The 27,299-nt window shown below is 39.8% G+C and overlaps 1 protein-coding gene, 1 long non-coding RNA gene and 1 other non-coding gene across 8 annotated transcripts in view; 1 reads left to right on the forward strand and 2 right to left on the reverse strand.

Moving 5' to 3' along the window:
* LOC144027046 (uncharacterized) overlaps positions 1–10,189 on the reverse strand; it is a 37,454-nt gene extending 27,265 nt beyond the window's left edge. Inside the window, exons 1-2 of the long non-coding RNA XR_013285356.1 lie at positions 9,925–10,189; positions 8,562–8,665 (exon numbers count right to left, since the gene is read on the reverse strand). This is a non-coding gene — a long non-coding RNA (uncharacterized LOC144027046). The remainder of the gene's footprint in view (positions 1–8,561; positions 8,666–9,924) is intronic.
* Positions 10,098–27,299, forward strand: part of tp63 (tumor protein p63) — a 93,210-nt gene continuing 76,008 nt past the window's right edge. For 2 of the 6 annotated variants that reach the window (XM_077534249.1, XM_077534250.1), the window contains exons 1-4: positions 10,122–10,377; positions 10,456–10,707; positions 11,258–11,349; positions 13,573–13,749. In XM_077534249.1, coding sequence (XP_077390375.1) covers positions 10,267–10,377; positions 10,456–10,707; positions 11,258–11,349; positions 13,573–13,749 — 632 coding nt within the window. In that variant the 5' untranslated portion in view covers positions 10,122–10,266. Of the gene's footprint in view, positions 10,378–10,455; positions 10,708–11,257; positions 11,350–13,572; positions 13,750–22,631; positions 22,665–24,357; positions 24,401–27,299 lie in introns of those variants that run through there. The other 4 variants (XM_077534254.1, XM_077534251.1, XM_077534255.1 and 1 more) reach the window with 4 other exon arrangements.
* trnah-gug (transfer RNA histidin (anticodon GUG)) lies at positions 13,423–13,494 on the reverse strand. The gene has a single exon. It is a non-coding gene; the product is annotated as a tRNA-His (tRNA).

Genomic DNA, 27,299 nt, shown 5'->3' on the forward strand with positions numbered 1-27,299 from the left:
GAGCGTAGGTGGAGGTTCAGAGGCCGCTTGTTTGTCTTCATTTAAGCGATGTTCCGTTGCCATAGGAGCGATGCTTCCTTTTCCCGTTCCCAGCCGCAAATCGCAGAACTTTCATTGATGAGGAAGGTGTCAAGATGGGGTGGGGTTTGTTGTCCAGGTTTTTTTTTTTAAACACAGCTCTTCAGCGCCTTGCTAGAATTCTGATTATTTTCATCATGTCGAGAGGAGGTATCACTTGAGTTATGTTAACCGTACATTGCACGCGAGCAGGTTTTTATATTATTTCAGGTTATGCTTATTTCTATTGTGCAAGGTGCTACCTTGGCATTTTTGATTGATTCAATTTATTAAAATGAATGGAAATGCCATTAATCAATTTCAGGCTCCCTAAAAAAACTATTTTTGTGGTTGTGTTTTTAAATAACAAAAATAAAATTATATTAATTATTATTAAATAACTGGACTAAGTGCAATTTCTGGAGAAATTGCTTGGGAATGCTGAAAGCTGAATGCAAAGATTTTAATGCTTATGAAGCTCATTGAGAGATATATTGTGAAATTATAACCTCCTGGTTACTGGACAACGTGCTTTACCACATGGAAAGTGACATTTATAAAAAAATTTTTTTAAAAAAAGTTCAATGTCTGTCCCATTGAAAATGAATGGGGAAAAATTGATATTAAATGTTAAATTGTGCAAATACTGTTAGTAATGTGGAATCAGACGATATTTACCCCAGAAGTCGTGAATTTTTTAAGCTAGTTGAAATTATTATTGAAATTATTTGTCGTGCAATTATTGTAACGCGATGGTTCCTCGCCAGTTATTCACGATCTCCGCCACCTTGCACAATGGAAATAAACATAAAGTCTGGAAATAATCCACAGAGTCAACAAAGCCTACTTGCACAGTCTGCTGTGATCTCTCCTTTTGCACAATAACACTCAGCCCAATTGAAAAAGTGGGTCAGCCGAGCTATTCTTAGTAGCCGCCGAACATCCTGCTTTTTCCCCTCCAAACAAGCTACGCTAACGCTAGCGAATCAACACGCAGGTGGAAATGAACTTGTTTTTTTTCTTCTTCTTCTTCTTTTCCGGATGCTCACTTCAATTTGGGAAGGCGGGATATAATTTATTTTTTATTTTTTTACATTTCCTCACCTCGCTACCTCAAATTAACTTTCATTCCCCCCAACAGAGTTGAGCTGAAAGGGGAATGCTGTGGTCTTATCAAGGGCATCATCATTCTCACGCGCACGCAAACGAGCTCTGCTTTCACAGACAAAATGTTTGTTGAGCCAAGAAAAAAAAAAGAAGCAGTAATTATATGACGTATACATTGCATGTCGCGTTGTATGTACGTCCACTGGAAGTTTAGAAATTATCCACAAAAATAAAAAAACGGAAAAAAAATTGCATGCACGGGCACGTGTGACTTCAAGCGCCAATAGAGAAATGAATGGGGACGGAAAGAAGTATTTATGTTATCTATCCCTATTAACAATAAAAAAAAATAATAAACACAAAGTAAATGACGGCGAGTGGTCAAAATGTTTTCAATATAACAATTCTAAGTAATAATTAAGCAGCATGTCCTTGTGCGATATGTATTTTTCCAGTAATTGAGCTTTTGTCAGTTTTTTAAAGATGCAGATATACTGGGATGATTTTGTTTTACAATCCAGATTGTTCTATAAACTGACGCCTTGAGTTGAAATACGTCGTTCTTTTTGTTTTGTTCTATATTTTATTTTGGAGAAAATATCGGTTCCTCTTAATTTATACTCACTTTCTTTTTTTTTTCTTTTATTTAATTTGTATATTAACTGGTAAATTTTCATGATGGGCTTTAAACATTATTTTGAGACGGTTAAACTCCATCAATTCATTAAATTTTAAAATTTTTAGCTGTATAAATAATGGATTAATGTGGTCTCTGTATCCACAGCCGAAAACGACACGAATAGCATGTTTCTGTAAAAGAAAGATGGAACCGGTGTGGGATTTGGCTGCACACCCCCACACTTCAATGCAATTAGGTCGATGTTCAAAATTTCACTGGGTCGTACAGCCTCTAGAAAATACGGTTTACGTTATTAGGTATGCTTCCATAATCAATATTTACGTCGGGAATATTACGTGATAATCTTGGGGCAATATTTACAAAATAATCATTGAATTTGTTTGCAATTTCCTCTTTGTCATAAATTACAAATGGTCCTTCATAAAATGGTCTTGCTCGTCATCTACAATTCTACGTAAGAGGCTTTGAGATGTTTAATGCCACTCCCAGTTGAAGTTTACTCACTAAACATAAAACAAAGAGATTTATATTGTGTATTCGAAACAAACAAACACAGTAGTTTTGCCTTTCGTGTGCTTAGCTTCATGCTAACACCACCATAGCGGGCTAATGAATATCATCTTTGTGGTGGTGTTCTAACATTTAGGCAACGGATATTTTAGACACCATATATAATAGAAAATTGAAACTAGAAACTATCCCCAAGTCAAAACAAAAAAGTCCACACACAGGTGGAATTTAAGCTTCTTTTTTTTTCTGTTAATGATGACGAGGGAGCAATCAGGCTGGATACATCACACACGAGGCTGTGTGCGCTGGCTCGGCAGAGCAGAAAGTGATTTGGAGGCCGAGCAGAAAATGCACGGTCCCCCTGCAGGCATTGCATGACAAATCTGTGAACTGGCACACTCCGCCTCCTCCTCCCCGTCCACGTTGTTGTTTGTTTGTTTGCTTGCTTGTTTGGATGACTACCTGAACGCTCGCTTCACCCCTGGCCCCGGCGTCCTAAATTACAGCTCGTTTTTCTTTTCTTTTTTTTCACTTTCAGTAGCCTCGGCTCAACCTTGACACTCATTTTAAGGTGAATTGCGGCCCAGGATTTGTTTCCGTCAGGTGCCGGGGAGGATTTCCAGGAATATTCCATTAGTGTTTGTCACCTGCAGTTAGTGAGTGAGTGAGCAAGGCTTTTCCTGGTATGGGAAAAAAAAACTGTAATGTGCGGGATAAGTGCTTGAGGAAAAACATCTATCCATTATCATGTTTTTGTTATTATCTAACCATATACAATGCCAAATTGACAAAATAATAAAACATTTAGGAAGCTCTCATTAAGACATTCGGTTTGAGATATGACTCAATACGGTTTGCTGCAAATGGATTTATGACCCTGTTGCTAGTCAGTTTCAGATGTTTCTTGCTTATTAGCATCTGAGTGTGTATTGACAAAATAGTAGCCAATCTGGAAAGCCCAATCAAGATCTTTAATTTGAGGTATGACTCTATATGACATTTATGACCATGTTACTAGCCATATTTGACAACTTGATTTATTTATTTATTCATTTATTTATTTGGGTGGAGGCTAAATCACTATAAGAGGACATATTGGAATAAAACTAGAAAGACCTTACCAAGAGCTTTAATTTGAGATATGACTCCATGTGGTTTGGTGTGAACCGATTTATGACCATGCTACTAGTTCAATTCGACTATATGATATACTGTATGGGGTAAGGGTTGTTGGAGGGACATCATCATGAGGGATTATTGTAATCGTAAAAATGACATATCTGAAAACTCCTCATCAAGACCTTTAATTTGAGATATGACTCCATGTAGGTTGTTACAAATTGATGTGTGATGACTGTGAGCAGTCAAATTTGATTTAAGACCCTGTTATGTTTGAGCTAGAATGTTGATTGATTTTTTTATTTTACTGTCATCATATGAGGGCATACTGACAACATCTTCAAAGGGATGGTGAGGCATAACTGTTTAAGTTGTTACAAATGATATTTTACTCCGTGGATTTTCACATTTTAATCATTTGGTTTATGACCCTGTAATGAGTCAGTTGCATGAGTTTAGGTTATTATGTCATGATATTGACAACATACAACACAGTGACAGAATAGTAGTTACATCTAGAAATCCCACACCACCACCTTTAATTAGAGGAATGACTCTTACAACAAAGTGCTAAATGGATTTATGACCCTTTTACCAGTAAAATCCATCCATTTTCTGAACCGCTCATGCACACAAGGTTTGCATGTTCCCCCCCTCGTTATCTAATTATTTGATTGTGGGTTGCTTGTGTAAACGTTTCAAATGGCAGCAGTATCCCACCTTCGTTGGCTTTTGTGTGAACGTGGATACACACCAGGCTTCTGTTACGTCTCTCTGATGTGACACTTTTGCGTAATCTGTCTTTGTGAAAGAGGCTCTTAGCTGCTTTATGGCCTCCTGTGTCGCCGTGGATACGCAGCTGGAATCACCCTCCACACACAAACACGTGCGCGCACGCACAGAATTCGCCATAAAGTGTGATGTTGTTGCACTGCAGCCTTGAGCGCAGAGTGACTTTGGCAAGGAAAAGTAGCCTGGAAATTGCTGCTTTTGATTTGCGAGTCCTAAAAGCCTGAGTAGAGACGATGAATTAGAGGTGCTAAGTGACACAGTTTTATTTATCAACCTTTCCAAAGGGCTTGATGAGGACTTTTCATACCTGTCAATATGCCACCCTATTACAGCTTCATAACCAGAAAACGTGCAGCTTGCATGCATCATGCATGTAAGCTATAAAATATGTTAGCGACACCTGGCAGTGATCTTTAGGGTCATAAATCAATTAGCCACGAACCACATGGGGTCATAGCTCAAATTAGATGTCTTGGTGAGTGCTTTCCCTCATATGATGACCAAAAAACAAACAAAAAAACATGCAGCTCTAGGTCAAATTAGGCTAGTAACGGGGTCATACATTTTTTAACACATGGAGTCATACCTCACATCAAAGGTATTGATGAGGGATTTCCAGATATCTGTTTAGTCAGATGAGTATGTCCTCACATGGAGACGTAATAATCCAAAATTTACACCTTGAATGTCAAATTTGATTCATTCATTTCAGTCATAGAGGGGTCATATATCAACTTCCACAAAAGTACCAAAAGTCATGTCTCATAATTAACGGTCCAAGTGAGAGCTTTCCAGATCTGTTACTGTTTAGTCAGATCGGTATGTCCTCACTTGAAGACCTAATAATTCAAAATATGCACCTTGAATGTCAAATTTACGTTATAACGGGATCATAAATCAACTAGCTACAAACACATTTCAGTCATAGCGGGGGGTCATATATCAACTTGCACAAAGGTGCCAACAGTCATGTCTCAAACTAAAGGTCCTAGTGAGAGCTTTCCAGATATGTAACTGTTCAGTCATATCAATATGTCCTCGCATGAAGACCTAATAATCCAAAATATGAACCTTCAATGTCAAATTTTATTTATAATAAGGTCATAAATCGAGCGACAAATTTGAGAAATGGCGGGGGGGGGGGGGGGGGGGGGTCATATATCAACTTGTACAAACAGTTGTGTCTCAAACTAAAGGTCCTAGTGAGAGCGTTCCAGATATGTAACTGTTTGGTCAATATGCCCTCATTTGACACAGCGGCCCGCATTACACAAGGAGCATGTTGTAACATCACATGTATTTACTCTCTTCTAAATGTGAGCCCACTCTGAGGTGCAGCGTGCGTTCACCATGACTGGAATAACACTGCCACTTAGTGGTTGCATCATCTCCTCCATGTGGAAGGAAGTGGAGAGGCCTTTTTTTTATTTAATGTTTTATTTATTTTTTTGTTTATTTATTTATTTATTTTTAATGCCACAGGGAAAACAAAGTTTGCACGGGAAAAAAGTGGGGGGCAAAGGCTGGTCTTGAACTGCACGTCGCAGCCCCCGCAACGCTATCTATTATTACGCAAGTGCTTATTTTTTTAAAAGGCAGCTTTTCCGCCTGGGGGACGGCATCAACATTTAAATAAAGACTTTAGCGCTCTGATTTTTTTCTTTCTTTTTTTTTGTTTTTGTTTTATTGTTATTGTCTGTGATGTGACAAAGCTGTGATGTGTGAACGGGCCTAAAAACCATGCGGTGAACCTGCTTTAATTACCAGGTCAGCCATTATGTGGTAACTTCCACTTCAAAATGGATGCCGCAGACTGTAGCACCCACGTGGTCGATGCCTTCCACCTGATCAGCAAAGGGCGGTAAAAATCACAATCCAAAAATGAATTCATAATTGGAATTTAGAAAAACAAATCTCTAAATGTCCCAGTTCAAAATATTTACATACCTCTGTAGGTGCTGCTGTTTTGGTCAACAACAGAACAGAAGCATGAAGTAACCGTAAACCAGAGTCTACTGGAGCACTAACCGTATTTACCGTGCCATAAAGATCATCTTTACTAATGTGCAGGGAACACTGGACTCTTAAACTGCCTCGTAGGTGCTGCGGTTTTGGTTAGCAACAGAATTCAAATGGGCTCAGCCCTTCAAAAAAGCGTCCTCCTACATAGCGTGAGTCCTCTGCGGAGCAGCTTTTGTATTTTTCTTTTGTTGAATGTTTTGGGGTTTTTCCAGCTCAACAAGCTTCCACGGAGCTAATGAAGCCTCATCGCCGCCCCCCCAACGCACCCCCCACCGCCACTGTCGTCCCTGCATTATTTCCGCGGCTAAAAAAGCTGCCGTGTCTGCCTACGGCCCGATGAGCCGCCGCGCGCACACAGAGAGTAGATGCCGAGCTTGGAACTTCTCCACGGCGGGTCAAAGGGGTCTACGCAAAACATCTGCTGATCCCCCACCCACCCCCGTGCCGTGTCGCCGACGCGCCGCCATGCGGGTAAACAAACATGGCGGGAACCTAATTGAATTACTTCCGTCCGTCAACAGCCATGCGGATGGGCGGCTCGGACATGTTTGCTACCACGGTGGAGGCAAAAGTCAGCATGCCATGTAGACCTCAGTAAACAGAGTATCTTTGGATGAACTTGACATGTTTTTTTTTTTTTTTTGCTTTTTTTTTTTTTTGCTTTAGCTTCTTGGGGACACTTAGTTTAAAGTAAGTAGCAGTTAACTTGTTTGTTTTTTATTTTACACTTTTTTTTTTTATTACACTTGTCACAATTGTAAAAATTTACAATCTAGTGTTCCCTCACTTTTCGCGGGTGTTACGTTCCAAGCCCACTTGTGAATTTCCGCGAAGTAGAAGCAATTTTAAAAAAAAAAAAAGCAATAGATAGAGCGATAGAGCCGAATCCGTAGTGAAATGCGGAGGAGTGAGGGAAACACTATATTATTATTATTGTAATTAACAACTGGTGACTTTTTTTTTTTTATATATATACACTTGTTTGACCGTTCAGACTCCCCGTGCCCACGTGGGTCTTCTCCGGGTACTCCGGTCTCCTCCCACATTCCAAAGACATGCATGGCAGGTTAATTGGGCGCTCCGAATTGTCCCTAGGTGTGCGTGTGAGTGTGGATGGTTGTTCGTGTCTGTGTGCCCTGCGATTGGTTGGCAACCAGTCCAGGGTGTCCCCCGCCTACTGCCCAGAGCTAGCTGAGATAGGCGCCAGCAGCCCCCGCGACCCTTGTGAGGAATAAGCGGTCAAGAAAATGGATGGATGGATGGATGGATGACCGTTCAGAATGTTGCACACTAAATAAATAACTTCTTTTGACACTCATTAAGAATGTTACTTTCAGATGTTAACTTATTCATAAGCTTGCATGACAACTAAGAATATTATTAACAGGGATTAACCTTTTTACCTGCGTATGACTGTTAGGTTTATTTATTTGTACTGCTGTGTCATATAATTACTATTAGTAGCTCATTTATATTTACACTTGTATGACAGTTACAAATGTTTGAATGTGACTTTAAAAGAAAAAAAAAACAAAAAAAAACACCTGTCCTGTTAAATGATTTTCCAATGGCAACAGTTTCTTTGTGATCAATTTTGATTATTTGAGAATGAGAGGGTAGATTTGATCTGACTTTTATTTGTAGCAAAAAAAAACAAAAGAAAACAAGAGTGATGCATGATAATAAGTTACACGCGAGCATTAAGCACACAACAATGGCAAACACGTGCTCACAATCCATTAAAAGGAAGCTCGTGTATTATTCACCGTGTGATTAATTCATGACGGAGCCCATCAGCGATAAACACGTACGGCGTATGTCGAAGACGTAAACGTGAGGAGATAGAGGAACATCTCCGCATTTTACGCCATCTTGATTGCTTGGCCTAGATACAACATTATGGATTATTCTTATCCTCGCCTCTCGGGCTGCAGCGATGCATCATGGGGGCAAAGGCTTTCTAAGTTCATTCGCTTATGTAAAAAAAAAAAAGAAAAGTAGCGTATTGTGTAGCAGCAGGAATCCACGAGTCACGCTGAGCTCTTTTTTTTTTGTTTTGTTTTTTTTGGACTCCGTTATAATCCCATTGCAGTGGAAGATCTCAGGGGGAAAACACAATTCTGGGAGGCGAATCGACTTCACATTTGGGAGAAAATGATGGAAAAATACAAGCACATTTTTAGTTTAATAAATAAAAAAAATAAAAATAAATGATGTATTTAAATTTTGATGGAAGGATTAGTATTTGGACTATGTGGACGGTCACATAGCTTTATCCAGAGTCTGCATTCATCAATAAAATGATCATTATTACCTTTTTGTATCTTTGAATTCCACGTAAAGCCACAAGGAAGGTGTTCTGTGCTGTGCTGCGCTGTGATTGGTCAATCCGTGTTTCCTGTCGTGGCTTCGCAAATTCTGTGTGTGGTAAAAGTGAACACAGAAAAACACTTACACAGCAGAAAACAACCATAAGTCAAATGTTTACACTATGTAGAACATAATTTGCATATGTTTTGTGTGTTATTTCTGTCTAGGAAGTGTTTACACAGAGGAAAGAGTACATTTTTAAGAGATTTTCCTGCTAGATGTGCAGAAAATTGTCTTCCAAACAACAGAGGACTTATCCAAAAGGTTTTCTGTTTTTTTTTCTTTTTTAATCACAGCAGAATTATTTATGACAGCTTTATTGAACACGAGGATGTCTTGACAGCTCTCAGATGTGTACGGTAAACAACGTTGACAGTGTTGATGAAGGATTTTCAACGCATGTCTTCCTAAAAATATCACTCAATGGCGTTTAAACACGCCACCGGACAATGAAACCGACGGGCGATTTGTTGCACAATGAGATCTTTACACCCACAAAATCCTGGAAAAATAGCAGCAGCCATTGAGGCGTCAATCAGCACGCCTTTTGACGTGAGGCCACACTCTTGCTCAATCTCCATCGTTCCGGATCTCAAACCGCCTCGTTGGACCTGGGAACCACCGTGCAGCTCTCAGAGAATTGCTTGCGATGGTTCCCATTCCGCACGGCTGCTTAGCGACTCCCACAGGCTTTCTTCTCGGCCTTAAGCATCGACGTCGACGTGGAGTGAATGGCCGTCAAGACTAGAAAGCTGACTACGCAAAACTTATTTTTGCTACAAAGATGTGTGAAATCTACATTAAATTAGACTTGGAAAGAGTAAGAAGAAAACAGAAAGTGCTTGGGATTTAACTTAAACGGGCCATTCTAGAATTGGATGACATTTTCTTTCCCTCATCATGAAATTTCAAACAATTATTGCACAAAATACAAAAACACACTGTGACAAAGTGTAACTGTAGCTGTAGTAAAAGTTGCTAAATATAATTTAAAGTCCCTGTAAATTAAAAAAACAAAACAAAAAAGCCAAGTATCTTGAATGAGACTTCAAAATAATGAGAATGTCTGCTGAATATGTCCCACTGTAGACTGTATAGTACACTGCTCCAGTGCAAGCAATGTACTTATGTCAGCATGCTGTGGTTAGCTGAAAATGCTAACGTTATGCTACTATCATTAGGCCTTGGTACTACGTGACACTAATAAAGTCAAATAAAATCAATTGTGTGTTGCTTGCTGACTTCCAGGTTGTTGTAATTTCAAATCACTACACTCTAATAAAACTCAAATGAATGAAATAACTTACCCTTTGAAGTTTTTTTATGTTGAATTTTTTTCGTCTTTGTACAAAGCATTGCTATGGTAACGTCACAAAAACGCAAGCCACTAAGTAGTGACATTTAGATTTGTGACTATTTCTTTATATAATATTTGACTACTCATCGTTTTCTTGGGCTTCATGAATCACTGGCCGTCACATTTATGTAAAAAATAAATTATATATATATATATATATATATAATTACTTTGACGGTTTGACCATGTATTCATCTATATAATTCATCGTGTGATGCTTGGATGACCTTTTGAGCGGGCAAATAGTTTGGGTCACGTGACGTGAGCCACACCCGGAAACAGGAAGTTCTTGATGCACCTGTCGCAAGTTTCTCTTCTCGAAAATTCCCTGCCAGTAAAATCTCGAGGTTTCTTTCCAGAAGAACTTAACTTCACCAGTGGTTGCTTTATGTCGTCAGTCGAGGTGAGTGTCTGTTTTTATGTATTTTATTTATTTATTTTTGTTCAGAGCCATTGTGAACGCTTTTCATTGATCCTAAAGGCTTCCATGGAAGAGGAGGAGGAAGCGGCGGCGGCGGCGGCGGTGGTGGTCCCCGCTGAGCCCGTGGCTTCCGCGGCTCCTGCGGTAGCGACGGCGGCAGCGGCAACTACTGAGGTGGAGACGCCGTCCGGCGCCGAAGTCGAGGAGCCGGCGATTGACTGCGCAGCGAGCCGCTGTCAGTTCGGAGACCCCTCCGGAGAGCCACCGCTGTCTCTGAATCAGTTTAAATGCAAGAAGTTCTTCGTCCTCAGGGTAAATTGTGATTTAATGACGCCGAAGGAGTTCCCATATTGTTTGTTTGACTTTGATTACCCCCCACGGGGGAGAGGCTTATTAAGTACCAAACATTTCAACATGAAAATGGACATTTTTCAATATTTATTTTTGTTGTAATGTGTGAATTCTGATGCCACAGTCAAAAAATTTGTACACTCTCCTTGATGGAGATTCATATTGTCTGCTTGACGAAGTGAAATGTCAACTAAATATGTATGAATATTTGTGAAGACAGTGCGCAAAGTCAGCACAAAAAACAAACCTCACAGGTGTGGCAAATCAAGATGCTAGACAGCAAAACACTCAAGAAATAATTCTCACTTTCTTCACAGTCCATGTTGAGTCTGTGTCACCAAAAAAGACAATGAAAAAGCCAAACGTAGGCTCCAGTGGCTCTCTTGTTTGTTTCTGTGACATTTTATTTTTTACTCAAAAAACACCTGCTGCTTTCACACATGCTGGGTGTCTTAGGGAACCGTTTAGCGGTTGTAGTGACATCCTATGTGCGTTTGTTTTTTCCACACAGCCCGGCACGCTGCATCAAGCCGTCAAAGAGGTCAAAGTTCTGGTGGGTCGAGAAATTGACAGCAACATTCTCGGCATCTGGCTTATGGCAGAGTGAGTTCTTTACAAACACACACGCTTCCTCTCGACATACAGGCCCGCTTCCGCATTATATCAATTAAATGCAACTAAGTTGGAAAACAACAGAACAGGATGCCAGAAAGTAAACTTGAGACTGCATCTGTGAAGGATCCAGAGTGCTCTATACTTTGTCAATGATTTGTTAGTCTTGATAAAAATAAACAATGTATATTTAAAAAACAAAATCTTCAACCACACCATCTAATGAAGGTCCGTTAGCTTAATGGTAACATAATTTAAAATGTGGGATAACTAAAATTAGATAATGATTGATAAACCTTCACACAGCTGCTATTTAAGCACACACACAGTAGCAATTATTTTCCTATAGATAAGAAATGTAGTAAAGCACACCTGAACTCCAAGAATACAGCTTTAAACTGATTGGTTGGAAAAGTGCTCTGGAGGGTGTTAGCGCCTTTTTTTCCGAGCTTTTTCCGAACCTTTGAAAGGGACAGCGAGTGAGTGGGATTGAATTATAAATAATATTGTTTATCTCAATTCAGTTTGTCCTACATTCGGGTGGGCAGGTATTCACAGCCGCTAGATTGCTTCAGTGATCCATAATGATGACGTCGCCTGACCTATGTTAACATATTAGATGATACAAGATGTTGTGGGGAGCTCTGAAGCTCTCTAAAATTCCTCGATTCTTGCTATTTCTCAACATTTTGCCAAGAATAATAGTAAATTTTATTAAATGTTCAGCTCCACTGTCATTTGAAATCAGGTGTAATACATTCCGGTGAAATTGTTACCTCTTCTTATCAACGTGAATAGTTTCAGCTAAGCTTTGAAACGGGAAGCCTGGCAAAATGGAGGCCAACCAGCGATTTCAGAAAGTCACTTTCACTTTGCTTCACCAAACCGGTTGGCAGCTGGAATTTTGTTGTTGTGCATTCAGCATGTCCTATGAAACACACACATTCATGCTGTGAAAGGTGTGTGTTGGATCAGGACAGCTTTTCTTTGGGGGGCTACTTTTTTTTTCTCACTTTCCCCCATTTTCCTTATAAGATTCCAACTTCAAGATTTGATTTCTTCAATTTGTCACGCTCACTTTTTTTCTTATAAGTGTAACCTGAGGTAACCCACGTGCCTCACGATTGTGAACCCCCCCCCCGCCCCCCATAATTTAGAACTCTTGTGTTTTTGTGTGTATTAAAATGTTTGCCACCAAAAAGAAGCAAGTGCTTATTAATTTTGAAAGGTGCGTTGCTTAATTTCCCTCTTTTTATTTGCTTAGTTAAAAAATGGAGCGGAGGCCTTAGAAATACTCGCATGCATACTTTATGTTCTTTTTGCCGCGGGCGTTTTTGTGAAATTTTCGAGCTTTTATAGTACATAATTGAGCAGACCTCTGATACATGTTTTTTGTATTAACCTAAAGCCACCGCGTGCACTACTAAAACGTTGGCAGTAGCGTCGGCTTCCAGCCTCCCACACAACACAAGTCATTTCCCCCCTCTTGACGAGGTCCAATTAGAGAGTTTTCAAAGGTAGAAAAAGAAGACATCAGACAAAACAACATCAGTCATTCTGTCAGTGCTCTCTGGTCATTAACGGAAAAGCCAGCATGAGAAATAAAAAAAAAACGTTTTCTCATTCTCCAAATCATTGTTGCCGGTAATTGCTGTAATTTGTGTTTGGTTTTCCACTTAGCAATTAATTCAGTCAATCCGTCGCCAACATGCAAGTAATGTATATGTTGCCAAAAAGAAACATAGGTATGTAATGATATACTGTACTAGTGTACTTAATGCAATAGATTTAGATTCATTTATTCACTCTTAACTGAATCAAATCAATAATAAAGAACATTTATTTGATTGTAATCTGCTCTTTAGGGTTATCCAATTCAATGAAGCAAGTGTTCTTTATCAGTAGATTAATCCATTAATTTATTTGCAACTTATCATAGCACACTGAAGTCACAAACCTAGTAGTTTTACCACAAGGATAAAAATCAAAGTATTTTTCTTGTCAGATTCCAACTTGACATCATAATGCAGCGGTTTATTGTGACACAACTTCCAAAATATAATTTGCCGTGACCCGGATTCGAACCGGGGTTGCTGCGGCCACAACGCAGAGTACTAACCACTATACGATCACGGCAAGCTATTCCGGCACACGTTTCCCCCCTGGACTTTGAATGAATATAACTGCAAGTAAACACGGTATGTTTGACTTCAGGGTGGATCACTGGAACAACGAAAAGGAGCGCCTGGCCGTTATCACCGACAACTTCCTGCTGATCTGCAAGTACGACTTTGTCATGTTCCAGTGCGAGCAGATCCAGAAGATCCCGCTCAACATGGTGGATCGCATCTGCTACGGAAACTTCACCTTCCCGCCCAAATCCGTACTTCAGTAAGTGCACAAAAAAATTGATGGAGATGCACGACGTGTCCATGGTTAAGTTCAGTCCATCTCTCTGCTCATCAGGCTCATTGTCAGCTTAGCTTTGTGCACCCGCTTGATCGCTGAAGCTCTTTGTTAGGTTTAAGGAGCTAATTAAAAAAATTAAAAAAAAAAGATCTCTGCCTCGAGAGTTTCCAAAATTCCTTGTAATTATCCAGCTCATGCTCCACTTTGCTTTATACAAAGAGACAAAATCCCCTTTGCTTCTACAACCAAGGTTTTTTTTTTTTATTCTTTTTTTTGCATCATACCTCAAAAGTTCCGAGGAGTGCTGGGGACGTACTTTTTTTCATGTAAATGTTCTGTGTGAAATGTCAACTTATCACACTCTATTAGTTAAACTTTGTCGCCCAAAAAAAACAAAAAACGATTTCTTAGTTTATTCTAGTAAGATTTCACTCTGACGAAAAAAAAGTCTTAATGTTGAAATATGATGACTTTGTTTCGCAATAATGCATCATTCTCGTGAGATTACATGTATCGGTAAACATTTCTAAACAAAATTAAACTTTATTCTTAACTTGATTCTCTTGTTGCTTGAAAAAAAATCAAATTTTTAGCAGTCAAATTGTCCTCAATAAATCCACGCAGTTCTGCTAAGATTACACCTTTTTCTCTCAAAAACAGTTTTGTTTTTTTTGTTTTTTTTAAACAACTTTATTGTAAAAACTTTGGGATACTTACCACCTTTTTCAATTTTATTCCAGTAAAAATGTTTTTTTTTATTTTTCCTCTTGTCACTATGACCCTAATACTTCATCATTCTCCTTTTGGTTTTACTAGTTTGGTGCTAGTACATATGCAACATGATCTGCAGGGTTAGCGCAGCTGAAATGAGGCATCGCAAGAGCATGCAGAGTTTTTTTTTTTTTTTTGTGTAGCGTTAGGAAGTGCAGAGCTGTCACTTGGAGCTGTCACTTAGCTGATTAGCGGCTAAAATGAACGCGGTCCTTTGATGTGAACCTTTTTAAAGGCGGCTCGGGGGATAGCGCGGCGACGCCGGGCTAATTTGATGAATAAAATGTAATGCGCTGTGAAGAGCTTAGAGAGCGTCGTCTTTATTCTAGGCTTTATCTCGCGCGCATTCCCTTAAATTATACATAAAAGAGCCGTCGGAAGACGCGCGGGACAATCGAGGGAGAAGCGACAGATCCAAGCCAGGGCGACGTTCTCGCTCTTCTCTTCTTTTGTCCCGCAGGAAGTGTCTTCGTTTTGCGACGAGGTCACTCTGTCACCGCCTCTTATTTGGCGGGAAAGTGATCTGCGGGAAAAATGAGTCCTCAGCCACTTAAAGTATGCCTATAAAATTTCAACTTTATTTGCACAAAGAAAAACTCAAATACTGTTGACTATTTGTTTCAAAATACCCCACAAAAGTAAGGTTGTGTTCTACAGAAGCATAGAGCTGCCAATGTGGAGTAAACGTTTTTGGCTGGCAAATATGTTCGAACATAGTCGCAAATATGTTCGAACATACTCGCAAATATGTTCGAACATACTCGCAAATACGTTCAAACGTACTCGCAAATACGTTCGAACATACTCGCAAATACGTTTGAAAATACTCGCAAATATGTTTGAACGTACTTTTAGGTTTCATGCTACAAAGTTAGCGTACCTTCCCATAATGACATGGGGTATTATTTGCGTATGCATGAGTGAAAACAAAACCACATTTTTTTTAGGCATTTGGGCCACAATACCAATTCATTAGAAAATTAAGTAGACAAAAAAACAGTGTTCATTCACAACTTATTTGCGAGTATGTTCGAACATACTTGCCAGCCAAAAATGTTTACTCCACATTGGCAGCTCTATGCTTCCGTAGGGTTCTCATATTGGCAATTTAAAAAAAAAAAAAAAAAAGGTTCTTGTATTACAGTATTGTTTTCATAAAATAGACCTTTACCGGTGTCTATGATTAAAAAAAAACATTAAAAAAAAAATCCTACTGTATACAACTTTACTTTGTGATATATTCTTAAATGGAATATTGTAAAAATCTGTCTTGTACAAAAAAGTAAAACTTTTTTTCCCTCAAATAAGATCGACCTTATTACTTTAATTTGATGTATTTTTGGTCCTTTAAATTGCAATTACACACACGCATGCACACACAAATCCGCACATCCTGGACAACTGTGGTGCAAAGTGCTGAGGGGCAGTGTGTATATTTTCAGACGTCATCAGTTTTGTTTTTATGCGCACATTTGCAGGTGTGCTCAGATGTTTTTAAGTGCTGTCTAGACTCGCTCATTACCCGGCACGTCATTCGTTCCCACTGTCGAAAAGCTTTGAAGAAAATATTTTTCCTTCGCCTTTTTTATTTTTATTATTTTTTTATTTTTTAATAACAGTGCATCAAACAGAATTAAACTCCATTTTGTGCTATACTGGTTAATTAAATTATTTAATGTGAAGGTCAGTGGCGAGTGTCCTGAAGAGAAACGTCAAACATGACAGATTGCTCTGCCTCTTGATTGAAGCTCAACAAGCAGATGTAGTTCACGCAGTCAGTCAGCAGAGGCCTGTAAGAACTCAGCAGAATCGTGAGCCTCGCTAGACTACACATTAGGTTTACATATTAAGGTTTCAAGGCAGGATAAGGGCGTCGAGTTAGCATTTAAAATGAGTGTTTCAAGCCTGAGTTTCCTTCAAAGTGTTTCCCGGACATGGTTTAAAGTTTTTAAGTGGGATTTCCAGCCAGTGTTAGGTTTTCAAAGTGTTAGGGTTTCAAAGTAGGGAACCTAGCCGAGGTGAGAAGGTGAAATTAAGGTTTCAAAGTCGGGACTCGAGAGAGTGTTACTGCTACCAGAGTTACTGCTTCAAAGTAGAGTTTCTAGCCTGGGTTAGGGGTTTAAAGTAGGGTTTCTAACCAGAAGGGTAGGGTTTCAAGAGAGGGTTAGGTCATATAATTTGCTTTTAAGCCTGTGTGAAGGTTACAAGCCAGGATTAGACTTTCACACACAATCTACATGGTCAATTTCATGTGTTCATTGAAACATATGTACATCTTGTTGTGAACATGAATTTAGTTAGAATAGACTGATTTTATTCTGTTCTCTTTATACTTGTATGACGGGTAGGATTGTTGAAATTTCTCCCATGTACTTTCAGTACCCTCTCCTTCCAGCAGAGACCACTGGTGCTCTGCAAAGCTTCATTACTGTATAGCCTAGCTAAGCAATAATTACAACACTGAAGGAGCTTGTTTGGTGCTGTACATCTGCCTCTATCTTAACTATTAAATTAATTTGAGATTTTTCACGCTGCAAGTTGACGACAATCTTATCCCTGTTTACTGACACTATACCTGCTTTGACCTCATTTGAATCAACGCAATATTAAATAAAACATGATGACATATTAGAACAACAGTTGGACTGCAAAAGCAAGCAACATTAAACATTTACATTCCTAAAAACACAAAGTGCACAGGGCTTTTCCTCCTGAATATTCAGGAATGTATGAATTAATCAAGAGCAATAAATATGTGATGTTCCTGGCGTACCGATCTAAATTCATTCACCTCGAGAGCAGTGCGGGACCCTAACGCATAGCCCCGACACCGAGCTCCATATACTTAATTCTAGTCCCTGAACAGAACTCCTTAAACTGAAGCCGAACATAAGAAAAACCCTAAGATTAACACTTAATCCTAAACCCAAAACCAAGCACTGACACCCAACAACTAACCCCTGAACTGAGCACTAACCATGGCACCTTACCCCTCAAACTCATCCCTAAACATATACATCATACATAACCCCCAAGTATCGCCTCTCCCTTACCCCTAACGCTTACACCTTAAACCCTGAACGTTCCCTTAATTCCTACTCCCAGTCCGCCCTCTTTGCCTGTGTTGTTTCTGGCCGCCGCTCCACACCCTGACTTGCATGCATACACCTATGGGTGGCTGACAAAGCTTCAGGCGCTGTTGAGCAATCAGTGCACATTTGTTTGTTCGCCCCAAGACAATGTGGGACACTTGCCATGACAGCTGGAGCTGCACTCTATTTATCTTGCGTGTTGACTTGCGCGTCCGAAGCGCTTGAAAGCCCACAGGAGGAATTTTTTTTCCCCCCCTCATCACTCGCCCCCGAGCTCCGAATACAGTGTTTCACTTCGTGTATGCGCACACTGCGGATTAAGTGGAGTGCTAAAGGGGAGGTCAGTCAAGGGTGGATTTCCTTACCTTCCTCACCTTCCTACCTTCAGGTGTAGGTTGAAGGATGACATCATGAGGTCTTGGAATCTCAAGTCAAATGGATGAAGGAAAATAAAATTGTTAAGTTTGAATTGGTAGCAATCCCGTATGCAATAGTTAAACAACTTTAAGATACAGAATTTTCCAAATATTTGAACGATAAAAAAAAAAAAAAAAATATGGGAGGGGTTTGGTAACTATAGCAATATAGCTGTCAAGTCCACCCAGGCAGGGATAGTAGTAAAATACATTCCTTCAGCTAACACTACATAAATCACGAGTCGGTTGCACTCCCCTAATTATAGGAGACCGGCCTTTATTTTATTTATTTATTTATGTTATGTTTTTTTTTTTGCCATCCCCGAAAAGATGCCCCCCTGCGCTAGTTGAGCCGAGTCTTGAGATCCCAGACTACTTTCAGTCATAGCGTTTTTATGAATTCACATTTTCTATCTCCCCTCCCATGGTTTGCACTTTACTCAGAGTGCCAGAGGCCAAGGCTGTCTCTTAAGTCGTAGTGAAAGTCCAAAACCCAAGCTCCCTCCCACTTAAAGCCAGTGAAGACGTCCAAGGCCTCTGGCTGAAAAAAGCACCGCCCTGCTCTCTCTGCCTGTTTGGGCTAGTCTGACTCGCCGTTGATAGCTTACCTGTGGAATTCACAAAGCTCTTTTTTTTTTTTTTTTTTTTTTTTTTTTTTAAATATATATATACATCCTCATTTACACGAGGACCATAGCTCAGCGCGCTCACAAAGGCCAATGTGTACCCACCTAACCCCCCCTGTCCTCACTCACCTCTGTGGAAATGTAATCAGTCTTTTGAGGCCGGGCGTTGCTTTTGTGCCACCTTTTACTTTCCTCCCCCTCACAGAAAATGTTCCTGTGCGGCATTGTCATTGCTAAAAGCGCTTCTGTAAACACATCTGGATGGTTTTGCCCGATGACGTGGCCCCTCCCTTGCCCAACGTGGCATACGTTTGCGAGTATTGTTTAGCCTCAGGGGTGTTTTAATTTCATCTTGTGCAAGGTTCTGTGATCGAATGAGCACAGAGCCCGATGATGGCTCATGAACAATATCCGGACTCTTGGTAAATCACCTGCGTCCCATCTTATCCATCCCTATTTTATGCAACTATTTACCACCGTTTACTCCTACGTCTTTCACCAAGAAAGTAATTTTTAACCACAATTTTTACTCTTATGATGTTTTGGTGTTCGGGTTAGTCTGAGATGTTAGGTGTTAAAGTTACATTTATAGACTGGGACACTCAAGATAGATTAGGCTAGATTTTAGTATAAGGCTGGACTTTAGGGTTTAGGACAAGGTTCGGGAATGATGGTTATTGGTTGGTTCACATCTAGGCTTCATGTTTGGGGTAAGCGTTTAGTTTAACTGTTAATGTTAGGCGCTTGGGTTTAGGGCAAGGATTCAAGATGAAATCCAGAAACTTCTCCTTTGACTTTCAGCGTTGCGTGACTAACACAATGCCATATTATCTGTGAACGGTTTTGTTTTGACATTTAGTTCTGTTTTTGAGGGGGAGAGCGGGTGCGCCAAAAGCTGATCTAACCGATTAATCAAATGGTATTTATACGAGCGTTGCATAACTTCCAGTCAACGATGCTAGCTAGCTCCAGGCTTTTAGTCATCTTTGAAGTAACTTTTTTTTTTCTTTTTTTCTTTTTAACACAATCTTCAAGCCGTCGTAAATATTGTAGCATCGCTCTTGATTTTTGAACTTCCTGTGAACCCCTAACAAAGGTAGCGTATTCCTCCGACATTACATTCTTTAAGCGTCAGGCCTACTAGAATACATTTGATGGACAAACACCATGCAGAGTTCTGAGGAACGTTTCAAAGACTTGCGACTCTGCTAGCGTTCAGTCATCGAACGCTTCATCTAGCCTAGAAAAGACGTAGCCCGGGGGCTTTTTCATTAAAACCTTTTGGTATTTTCCCCTTAAAAATGAGCGCGCAGACAGAAGACAGAATATGACGAACACGCTGTTGATTAGCTTTAAGTCTGAGATCATGCTCACATAATGAGCGTACCCCGGAGGGCGCTGTTGCCACTGAGTACCGACAGATCTACTTGTCCCCTGTAGGGAAATCATGAGAAGTGATGACTAAAAAAAAAACAGTCTACACATCAGAGGGCTGCTATAGTACCAGTATATATTTTATATATAGTATATTTTTTTTTTTTATTAAAACATGGACGATTTGCCTTTCTTGCTATTTAGATTAAACGCCTACAGCAACAAATATTTGCCAACACCTTAGCAACTTCCAGGTTTTAGGGCAGCCTCTCCCAAACTTTTGCCGCACAAACTGCAAAACCACACACGCACATACATTTTATTCTCCTGACAAGAGTTAGCAAACCTAGTCTCCTCCCACAGGCACCCTAAAAGAAAGTCAAACTGGAGTTGTTTTCAGTCCTGAAAACATGCACATTAAACTGAAACACCGTAATGAAGAAAATGGTAGTGAAAATTAGCAATTTTAACGGGCCTAAGGAATAATAATACTCAATATTTAGAGCAAATTAGCGGTTTGGAGGATGGCTACATGGCTAGATGTAAAAATACAAGAACACTGGACAAAAAATATGCCAAAACACTACAATAATACTACAAAATATTAGAAAAATAAATATATGATCAAATCTACAGATTAGAAAAGAATACACAAATACTAGAAATAAATACATACATTATAAACTATTACAGAAATAGATAAAAAAAAAAAACACAAATATTGGGCAAAATAGAGGGTGAAGCAATTTCAAAAATGAAAAAAAAAATAGAGAAAAAGTAGTTTTACATTTAAATGCAAACATTAGAATCTAATTCCAACAAATTAATAGAAATGATATCTTGTGTAATCAGCCGTGACGGCGAGGGCTTGCGGGTCTTCTGGGACCGCCTGAGGGAGCCGTCCTTCGCTTCCTGGTGGAACCCATTCGCCACCGACCTGCCATACGTCACCTTTACAGAACACCCCGTGAGGAAGATCAGCGAGGCCTTCGCCAGCATTTGCGACGTAAGTTTCTAAAGACAATGCCTATGTGCTTGAGAAGCATAGCCCAACCACTTTTATGATGATTAAGAAAGTTAGCAAAATGTGCGAAGTCACGCATACCTTCTGTTCAAACGTCAAATGTTTCGTCTCAACATTTGATGCGTGACGTTTGATGTGTGAGTATGTAATAATGTGATGTGTGAGTATTAATAATGTTAAAACTTGACATAAAACACAGTCAGTCTGTAAAAATAATGGGAATATGATGCAGAAAGTTTCATTTCTCCTATGAGGAAAAATTGTGTCCTTAACATGAACGAATCACCATGTAATCACCATCCACCTTGTTTCACCGTTTGTTTTTTATGCTTCAGTTAGAGAGATGTTTACTCCACACTCAACTATATTCTATTGGGTCATTAAAAAAAGAAAAGAAAATAACAGCATGATGAAATCTTTTATACGGTTAAATGATTCATTGCCGATAAAACTGACATGGTCTGGAATTCTCCATGAGTCATTTAACCAATAAAGGGCATTCAAATACGAATAATAATACGTAAGTCAACGTGTTAATATGGCTACTGTATACAGTAATATGCTTCTTTGTAGATACCTATTCCTTATTTTACACTTTAATACAATTTGCTATGAGATCAAGGAATGTGACAAGAAATTGAAAGTCAAAACAGCAATGCTTTGAAAAGTTAAACAGCGGTTTCATCATGGCCAAGGTGAGGAATTCGCTAATTCGCATGAGGTGGAGAGGAGAATTGAGCAATCACAGCCATAGCCCTTGAGCCATGTCACAACATTTCAGCTCAGTACAGGGACGAACGACGTGGTGGAGGAGGGCCGTTTGTTTGGCAACATGCTTACGGGTGGCAAAAGCCAGTTTTTCCTGGATGGCACCACATTAGTAAGTAGCCCTTCTCTGTCATTTGACAAAAACAGGATGATTGAGAGTCATAGAGGTTGCTAGGATTTTTTTTAATTTTTTTTTAAGCCCCAAAATAACAGTTGAAAGTGGTTGTGAGCTCATGCACCAAAAATGCTAACGTTGTGTTTGGAATTAGGTAGGTAGGTATTTTACACAATTACATGCTACAAAGAGATTTGAGAGATTTTGTTTTTCCGCCTCCAAAACTCCAAACAAACCCTGGATAAATGCAGGCTCTCTATAAATGTAAGCTACAGTAGGACTCATCCAAAATGCTAAGTCTACTAGCTTGAGGCCTAGTTTCCCCACCACTATTAGCCTGATAAGCTAACATGGCTAGCAGTTTGGTAGTAGTTGTAATATTTATATTGGCCTATACCTTTTTAGCTTTTTAGCATTTGCCTTAGTTAGCATCTCTGTTTAGCATGATTTCCATGTGTTCTGCCATCTGTCATATCTTACCTTATGGCCATGTTGTTTGCAGATGGACAACTTCAGGGAGCAGCTCAAAGAAGCGGCACAGAAAGCCCACAAAGCCAAGCCGGTGCCTGGGAAGGCCAATGGCGTCCTGCTGCTGAACCAGGACGTCTGCGTCAAGGCCTACTTCGGCTTCATGTCCTTCCTGGGCAACACCAACAAACTGGGCTACTGCATGGCGCGGGGAAACCTCGGCTTTTAGAGCTAGCTTTCATGGTACTTTCATCCATTTCCTCCTTTTTTTTTTTTTTTTTTTTTTTTTTTTTTTTTTGCGGTTTAGTTTGGTTGTTTGCTGACTCGGGAATGAAACTCTGATGCGGACCAGATCAGCTGGTCAATTCCAAACCTTCTTGGCATGGTTTAGTTTTAGAATTAAAAAAAAAAACTGTACATTGAACCTCCTCTTTGCAGGAGATGGGACCAATCCAGTCTTGACCTTTACATTAGAATTTGCATTACATGCTGTTTAGGTTAGCATTTACTACTAATTGATGTGTCACTGATATTCTTTGGTATTGCGTTAACTTACTTTTTTTTTTAATTAGATATTTTACATTTGAAAAGAAATGGGAACTTTTTTTTTGTAAGGTAAGATTTATTTTTGCCTAGTCTTAATTTTCTTTTGTTTTCGAAAACAAACCCCAAAAAAAAAAAAAGAGAAGGCAACTTAAATGTTAAAGACTTGTGTTGCTTTCTTTAGTTTGCAATCAACTCAGGGAATCGGATCCTATTGTCACACTTTCTTCTTCTACTGTTTACCGCGTTCTGATATGCTGATTTGTCTCTCTACGCGATGGGACTCCTTTCTTCCTCTGCGCATCTCAGATAAAAAGTCGCTCAACACGCCGTTCAGCCTCCTTCGAGAGCCACTCCAAGCACAGAGTGGGATGCGGTTGTCACTTTAGCTTTATATGTATAAACATACAATTGTTTGTATGTTTTTACACAGATACCCTTGTGTGTTTTCACTAGGTGACGTGTTTGTGTCTGCTGAGAATACCAGCAGGAGCTGTTCCAATTACACCAAACATTAAGCTAGTCTTATCCCAAATATACAATTTTTTGTTGTGAATTTTACACATAAATAGTGTTTAAATCGATTTATTCATCCACAACAGCAGCTTCTTAAAAGTTGAGCTGGCCTTATGATCACAAACATACAATTGTGTTGTGTGCTTTTTACACGCAACTTATGTTTTTGCTAAGTGACACGCCATTTGTTTCCTGACTTTCGCAGCAGCTGCTGTCCCACCTTTACTCGACATTGAGACACCTCGTGATTACAAACATAGAACTGGTGTGTATTTTTTACTTGTAACTTGCATGTTTTTGTTATTTTTACACAGCGTTACTGACTTTAATATTTTCTCGTCCCTGCTTTTGTGTTACTTAAAATCTTGGGTTTCATGTAAGGTAATGCCAAATTTGAGCACTAAGAACTTCAGTTTGTTAGGTATCTGCTCAAACCTTGTAGTTTACATTCCAAGTCAATAGGGGATATAGACAATTGTTTTTAAATCTAGATTATGACGCAAGTTTGTCATATTTCTGCGAGGGTTTTGTTGGGAACGGTAAAACGGGTATTTTGTTACAACAAAGCAGATATTGTCTGTGTTTATAGCATTAATAAATCACTTGTAAAAAAATAATAAATACAAATAGTTGTCTGTTCTTGACACAATCTAATTTAATCTGTCAACTGTATTTAAACTGTTAACTGTAGCTAATTTATTGAGTATTGAGTTTATACAATTGCCTTGTGTTTTGAGCTGCCTTGAACCGAGTTCTGCGCCCACCGTACTTCTCTGAGTGACAAATTCAAATGAATGTGGACAAAGTCAAGCCTTGGTGTTCAGTGTCTCTCTCTCTGTCTCTCTTTCTGGACAGGAAACAAGGTTAAGTATCTTAACGAGCATGTCGTCCAGCTGTAGCTCCACAAGGCAAAGTAGCAGGTAGAGTTCAGCACCCGGGTTTCGCGTATCAGCACCTGAGGGGGCCACAGAGGGGGGTTTAACCTATTTCCTCCCAGAGTGAGGTCGCGTCTCTCATTGTGGGATCAAGCTCTTTGCTTCTTTGCTGTGGCCCCGAGCTTAACACCTTGTCCATACATCTTGTTATCTGTCTCCTCTTCGGATTGTAAAAAGATGTTCACCACGACCACGCTGACGTCGACTTGCACCCGTAAAAGCCCTCAAGAAACGTGTTAATTCTTAGGAAAGTGAATGCGCCAAATACTGGGTAATTTTTACTGTCAAATGTAGGAAACGCGTATTAAAAACAACCACCCAGTAAATTCTGTAGAGTCAATTTGACTCCATTTAGATACAGACCAAAGAGTAGGTAGCGGCATGTAAAACATGGAGGCACATCACAAAATGATTGGCTGCAGCAATTGTGTTGAACTTGCTGTCCTGATGAGCTTGTGTGCTTTTGTTGGTAAAAACACATTGTTACTTTGTCAAAGCCGATCCAAAGTGACTTTCCCAGCCAATGATTGCATTCCAGGCCGTGAAGGTAATTTGTTTCCTGCGGCTACATCATCATCATCCTCCTCATCGGTGTGTTCCTTGCACCTCCCTCCAATTATTTTCCACTCCATCCGTTGGCACTTTGTGGCGGGAACAAGAACGAATCCCAACAGACAAAACGTCTTTAATTGTCACTCAGAATGACTCGATAAACAACTTGTTTAACTCGTGTGCTGCCAGCTGTTTTTACAGCAGAGCAAAGCATTCGGATTGATCTTTCGAGACCCACAAAATATTGTTTGCACCAGCGGATTCACCTATTCACTGATTAAAATAATAATAATAATAATAATGTTTTAATTTACTCTAGTTTAGGATTGTTCTGCTCCTCAAGCAGCACTTCGTCCTCCGTTTTCCGTTTTCATAGTAAGTCTTTTGCCTTTGTCTTCTCCTACCCTTCTGTCTCCAAAGTCATCTTTTTTTTTGTTAGCAACTCTCCTTCCTCTGGATTTTTCTGCCCTCTAGCAACTTTTCTGCCTCTATTTTTCACGTTTTCGTGAATCACTAGCAACTCTTATCTATATTACCAATCTGGCTCATATGCTGCCAAATTCCGATATAATTCACCATTTGTAACATTGTGTGACTGTTCTAACTGGGACAGTAACCTTGTGTGGAAAGGCGCGAATCCAAGGTTGGCATTGTGAAATAATTGCTGAGTAAGAGCGGCTAAGGCGGGGCGGCAGTGAAGCGAAATGCGGCTCGCTGTTTATTGGACGTCTTCGTCTGGCCTTTTGTGTTCGGGGGCCAGCCAGAGGGAATTCAGGGTGTGTAGCGGCCTACATAGTCGGGAGGCTCCGCGGATTTGACGCTTCTCCAAGTGGCCGCGTCCACCTAAAACGCCTCCAGACACAACATTGACAGCTGCTGTGTGTGTGCGTGTGAAATGTGCGTGTATACCTGCGTGTGTGTCTCCATATCTGTGTGATAAATAAAGCCAGCGTGTATCGCATACTGTATCCCCGCACACGTTGTCTCGTTCACACTTACTGCATCGACAACACATGCGACCACAATGGTGGCGCCGCTAGCCCGTTAGCAACCGGCGCTAACCCCCCTGACAGCTGTAACGTGTTTACCAAACAAGCAAGCAAAATGGCCTCCTCCCGCGAAAAGGGCTTTGCAGGTATTTGCGGCCACTAGAATTTGTCTCATGCGACGCGCCTCCAGCATCCTGGCGCGGACGTCTGGCCCAGTCCGTTCCAGGTCACTTCTCGCTTTCCCTGTCGCATTCCCGCGTCTCACATTCCTGACAAATTCCGCTACCGGACGAACGTTGGCCTTCCGTGGAACCCTAGCAACCGCATCCCGGATGGACAGACGGTGGCCATTTTGGTATTTTTCGTATTTGATTTGCAGCACATTACATTGCACCGTTGAGATCTTTTTTTTCCTTATATTTAGAGTTGCTTGTAGCGAAGGAACCACAGAGGCAGAAGAAATGATAAAGTAGAAACCAGGTATTAGAAAAGTTGCTATCAGAAGAGGAACACTGTACAAAGCCACAAGATTTGCTGGCAGAATAGGAAAAAGCATGGAGAAAGAACTGTTTAGCCCGTTAGAAAAAGAGTTGCTAATGGAATAGTTTAGTTTGTAGAAGAGCTAGCAGAATGGAAAACGGGCAAAAGAGGTGCTAGCAGAAGAGGAAAATCATAGAAGAGTTGCTAACGGCGTCTGTAAACAAAGAAGTGGAACAGTTAACATTTAGAAGAAAAAAAAAAAAAGTTGCAATTAGAGCAGCAAAGTATGTAGAGTTGTTAAAGGAACAGAAAACGTGCAGAAGAGCTGCCAGTGTCAAGGAAGGAAAACATTGAGGGAGGATTTACACACACAAATATTAAGAGTTTGTCCTGGTCATTCAACCTCCACATGCCACAATATGTAAAAATGCAATTCACCTTCCGGCCAGCAGGGGGGCTCAACAGTCCTTTACTTCCATGCAAGAGTGTCCTACATACTACAGAGGAACTTCAACACCATTCCATCCAGAATTTTGACATTGAAAAGTCTTAAAAATGCTGTAAAAATAAGTTACAGTAATGTTTCATTTTACTGACTTTAGTAAATTATATTGCTACCTGCATGCTAAAGTCACTTTAATACAGTCAAATTTTTGTAAAGCAATATACATACGTTGCCGTAATGTATGTGAACATTATTTTAGAGTTTTAATACAATTATGTTTATTATACAAATAATTTAGACTTAATTTGGCTATGAAAAATACCTCCATACATCATAAGTACATTTACATTTATATATTAGCTTTAAAGAAAGAAAGAAATAATAGCATTACTGTATTAATTTATTTAATTTTACAAAG

Source organism: Festucalex cinctus, chromosome 10, assembly GCF_051991245.1.
Source record: "Festucalex cinctus isolate MCC-2025b chromosome 10, RoL_Fcin_1.0, whole genome shotgun sequence".
Classification (NCBI taxonomy): Eukaryota; Metazoa; Chordata; class Actinopteri; order Syngnathiformes; family Syngnathidae; genus Festucalex; species Festucalex cinctus.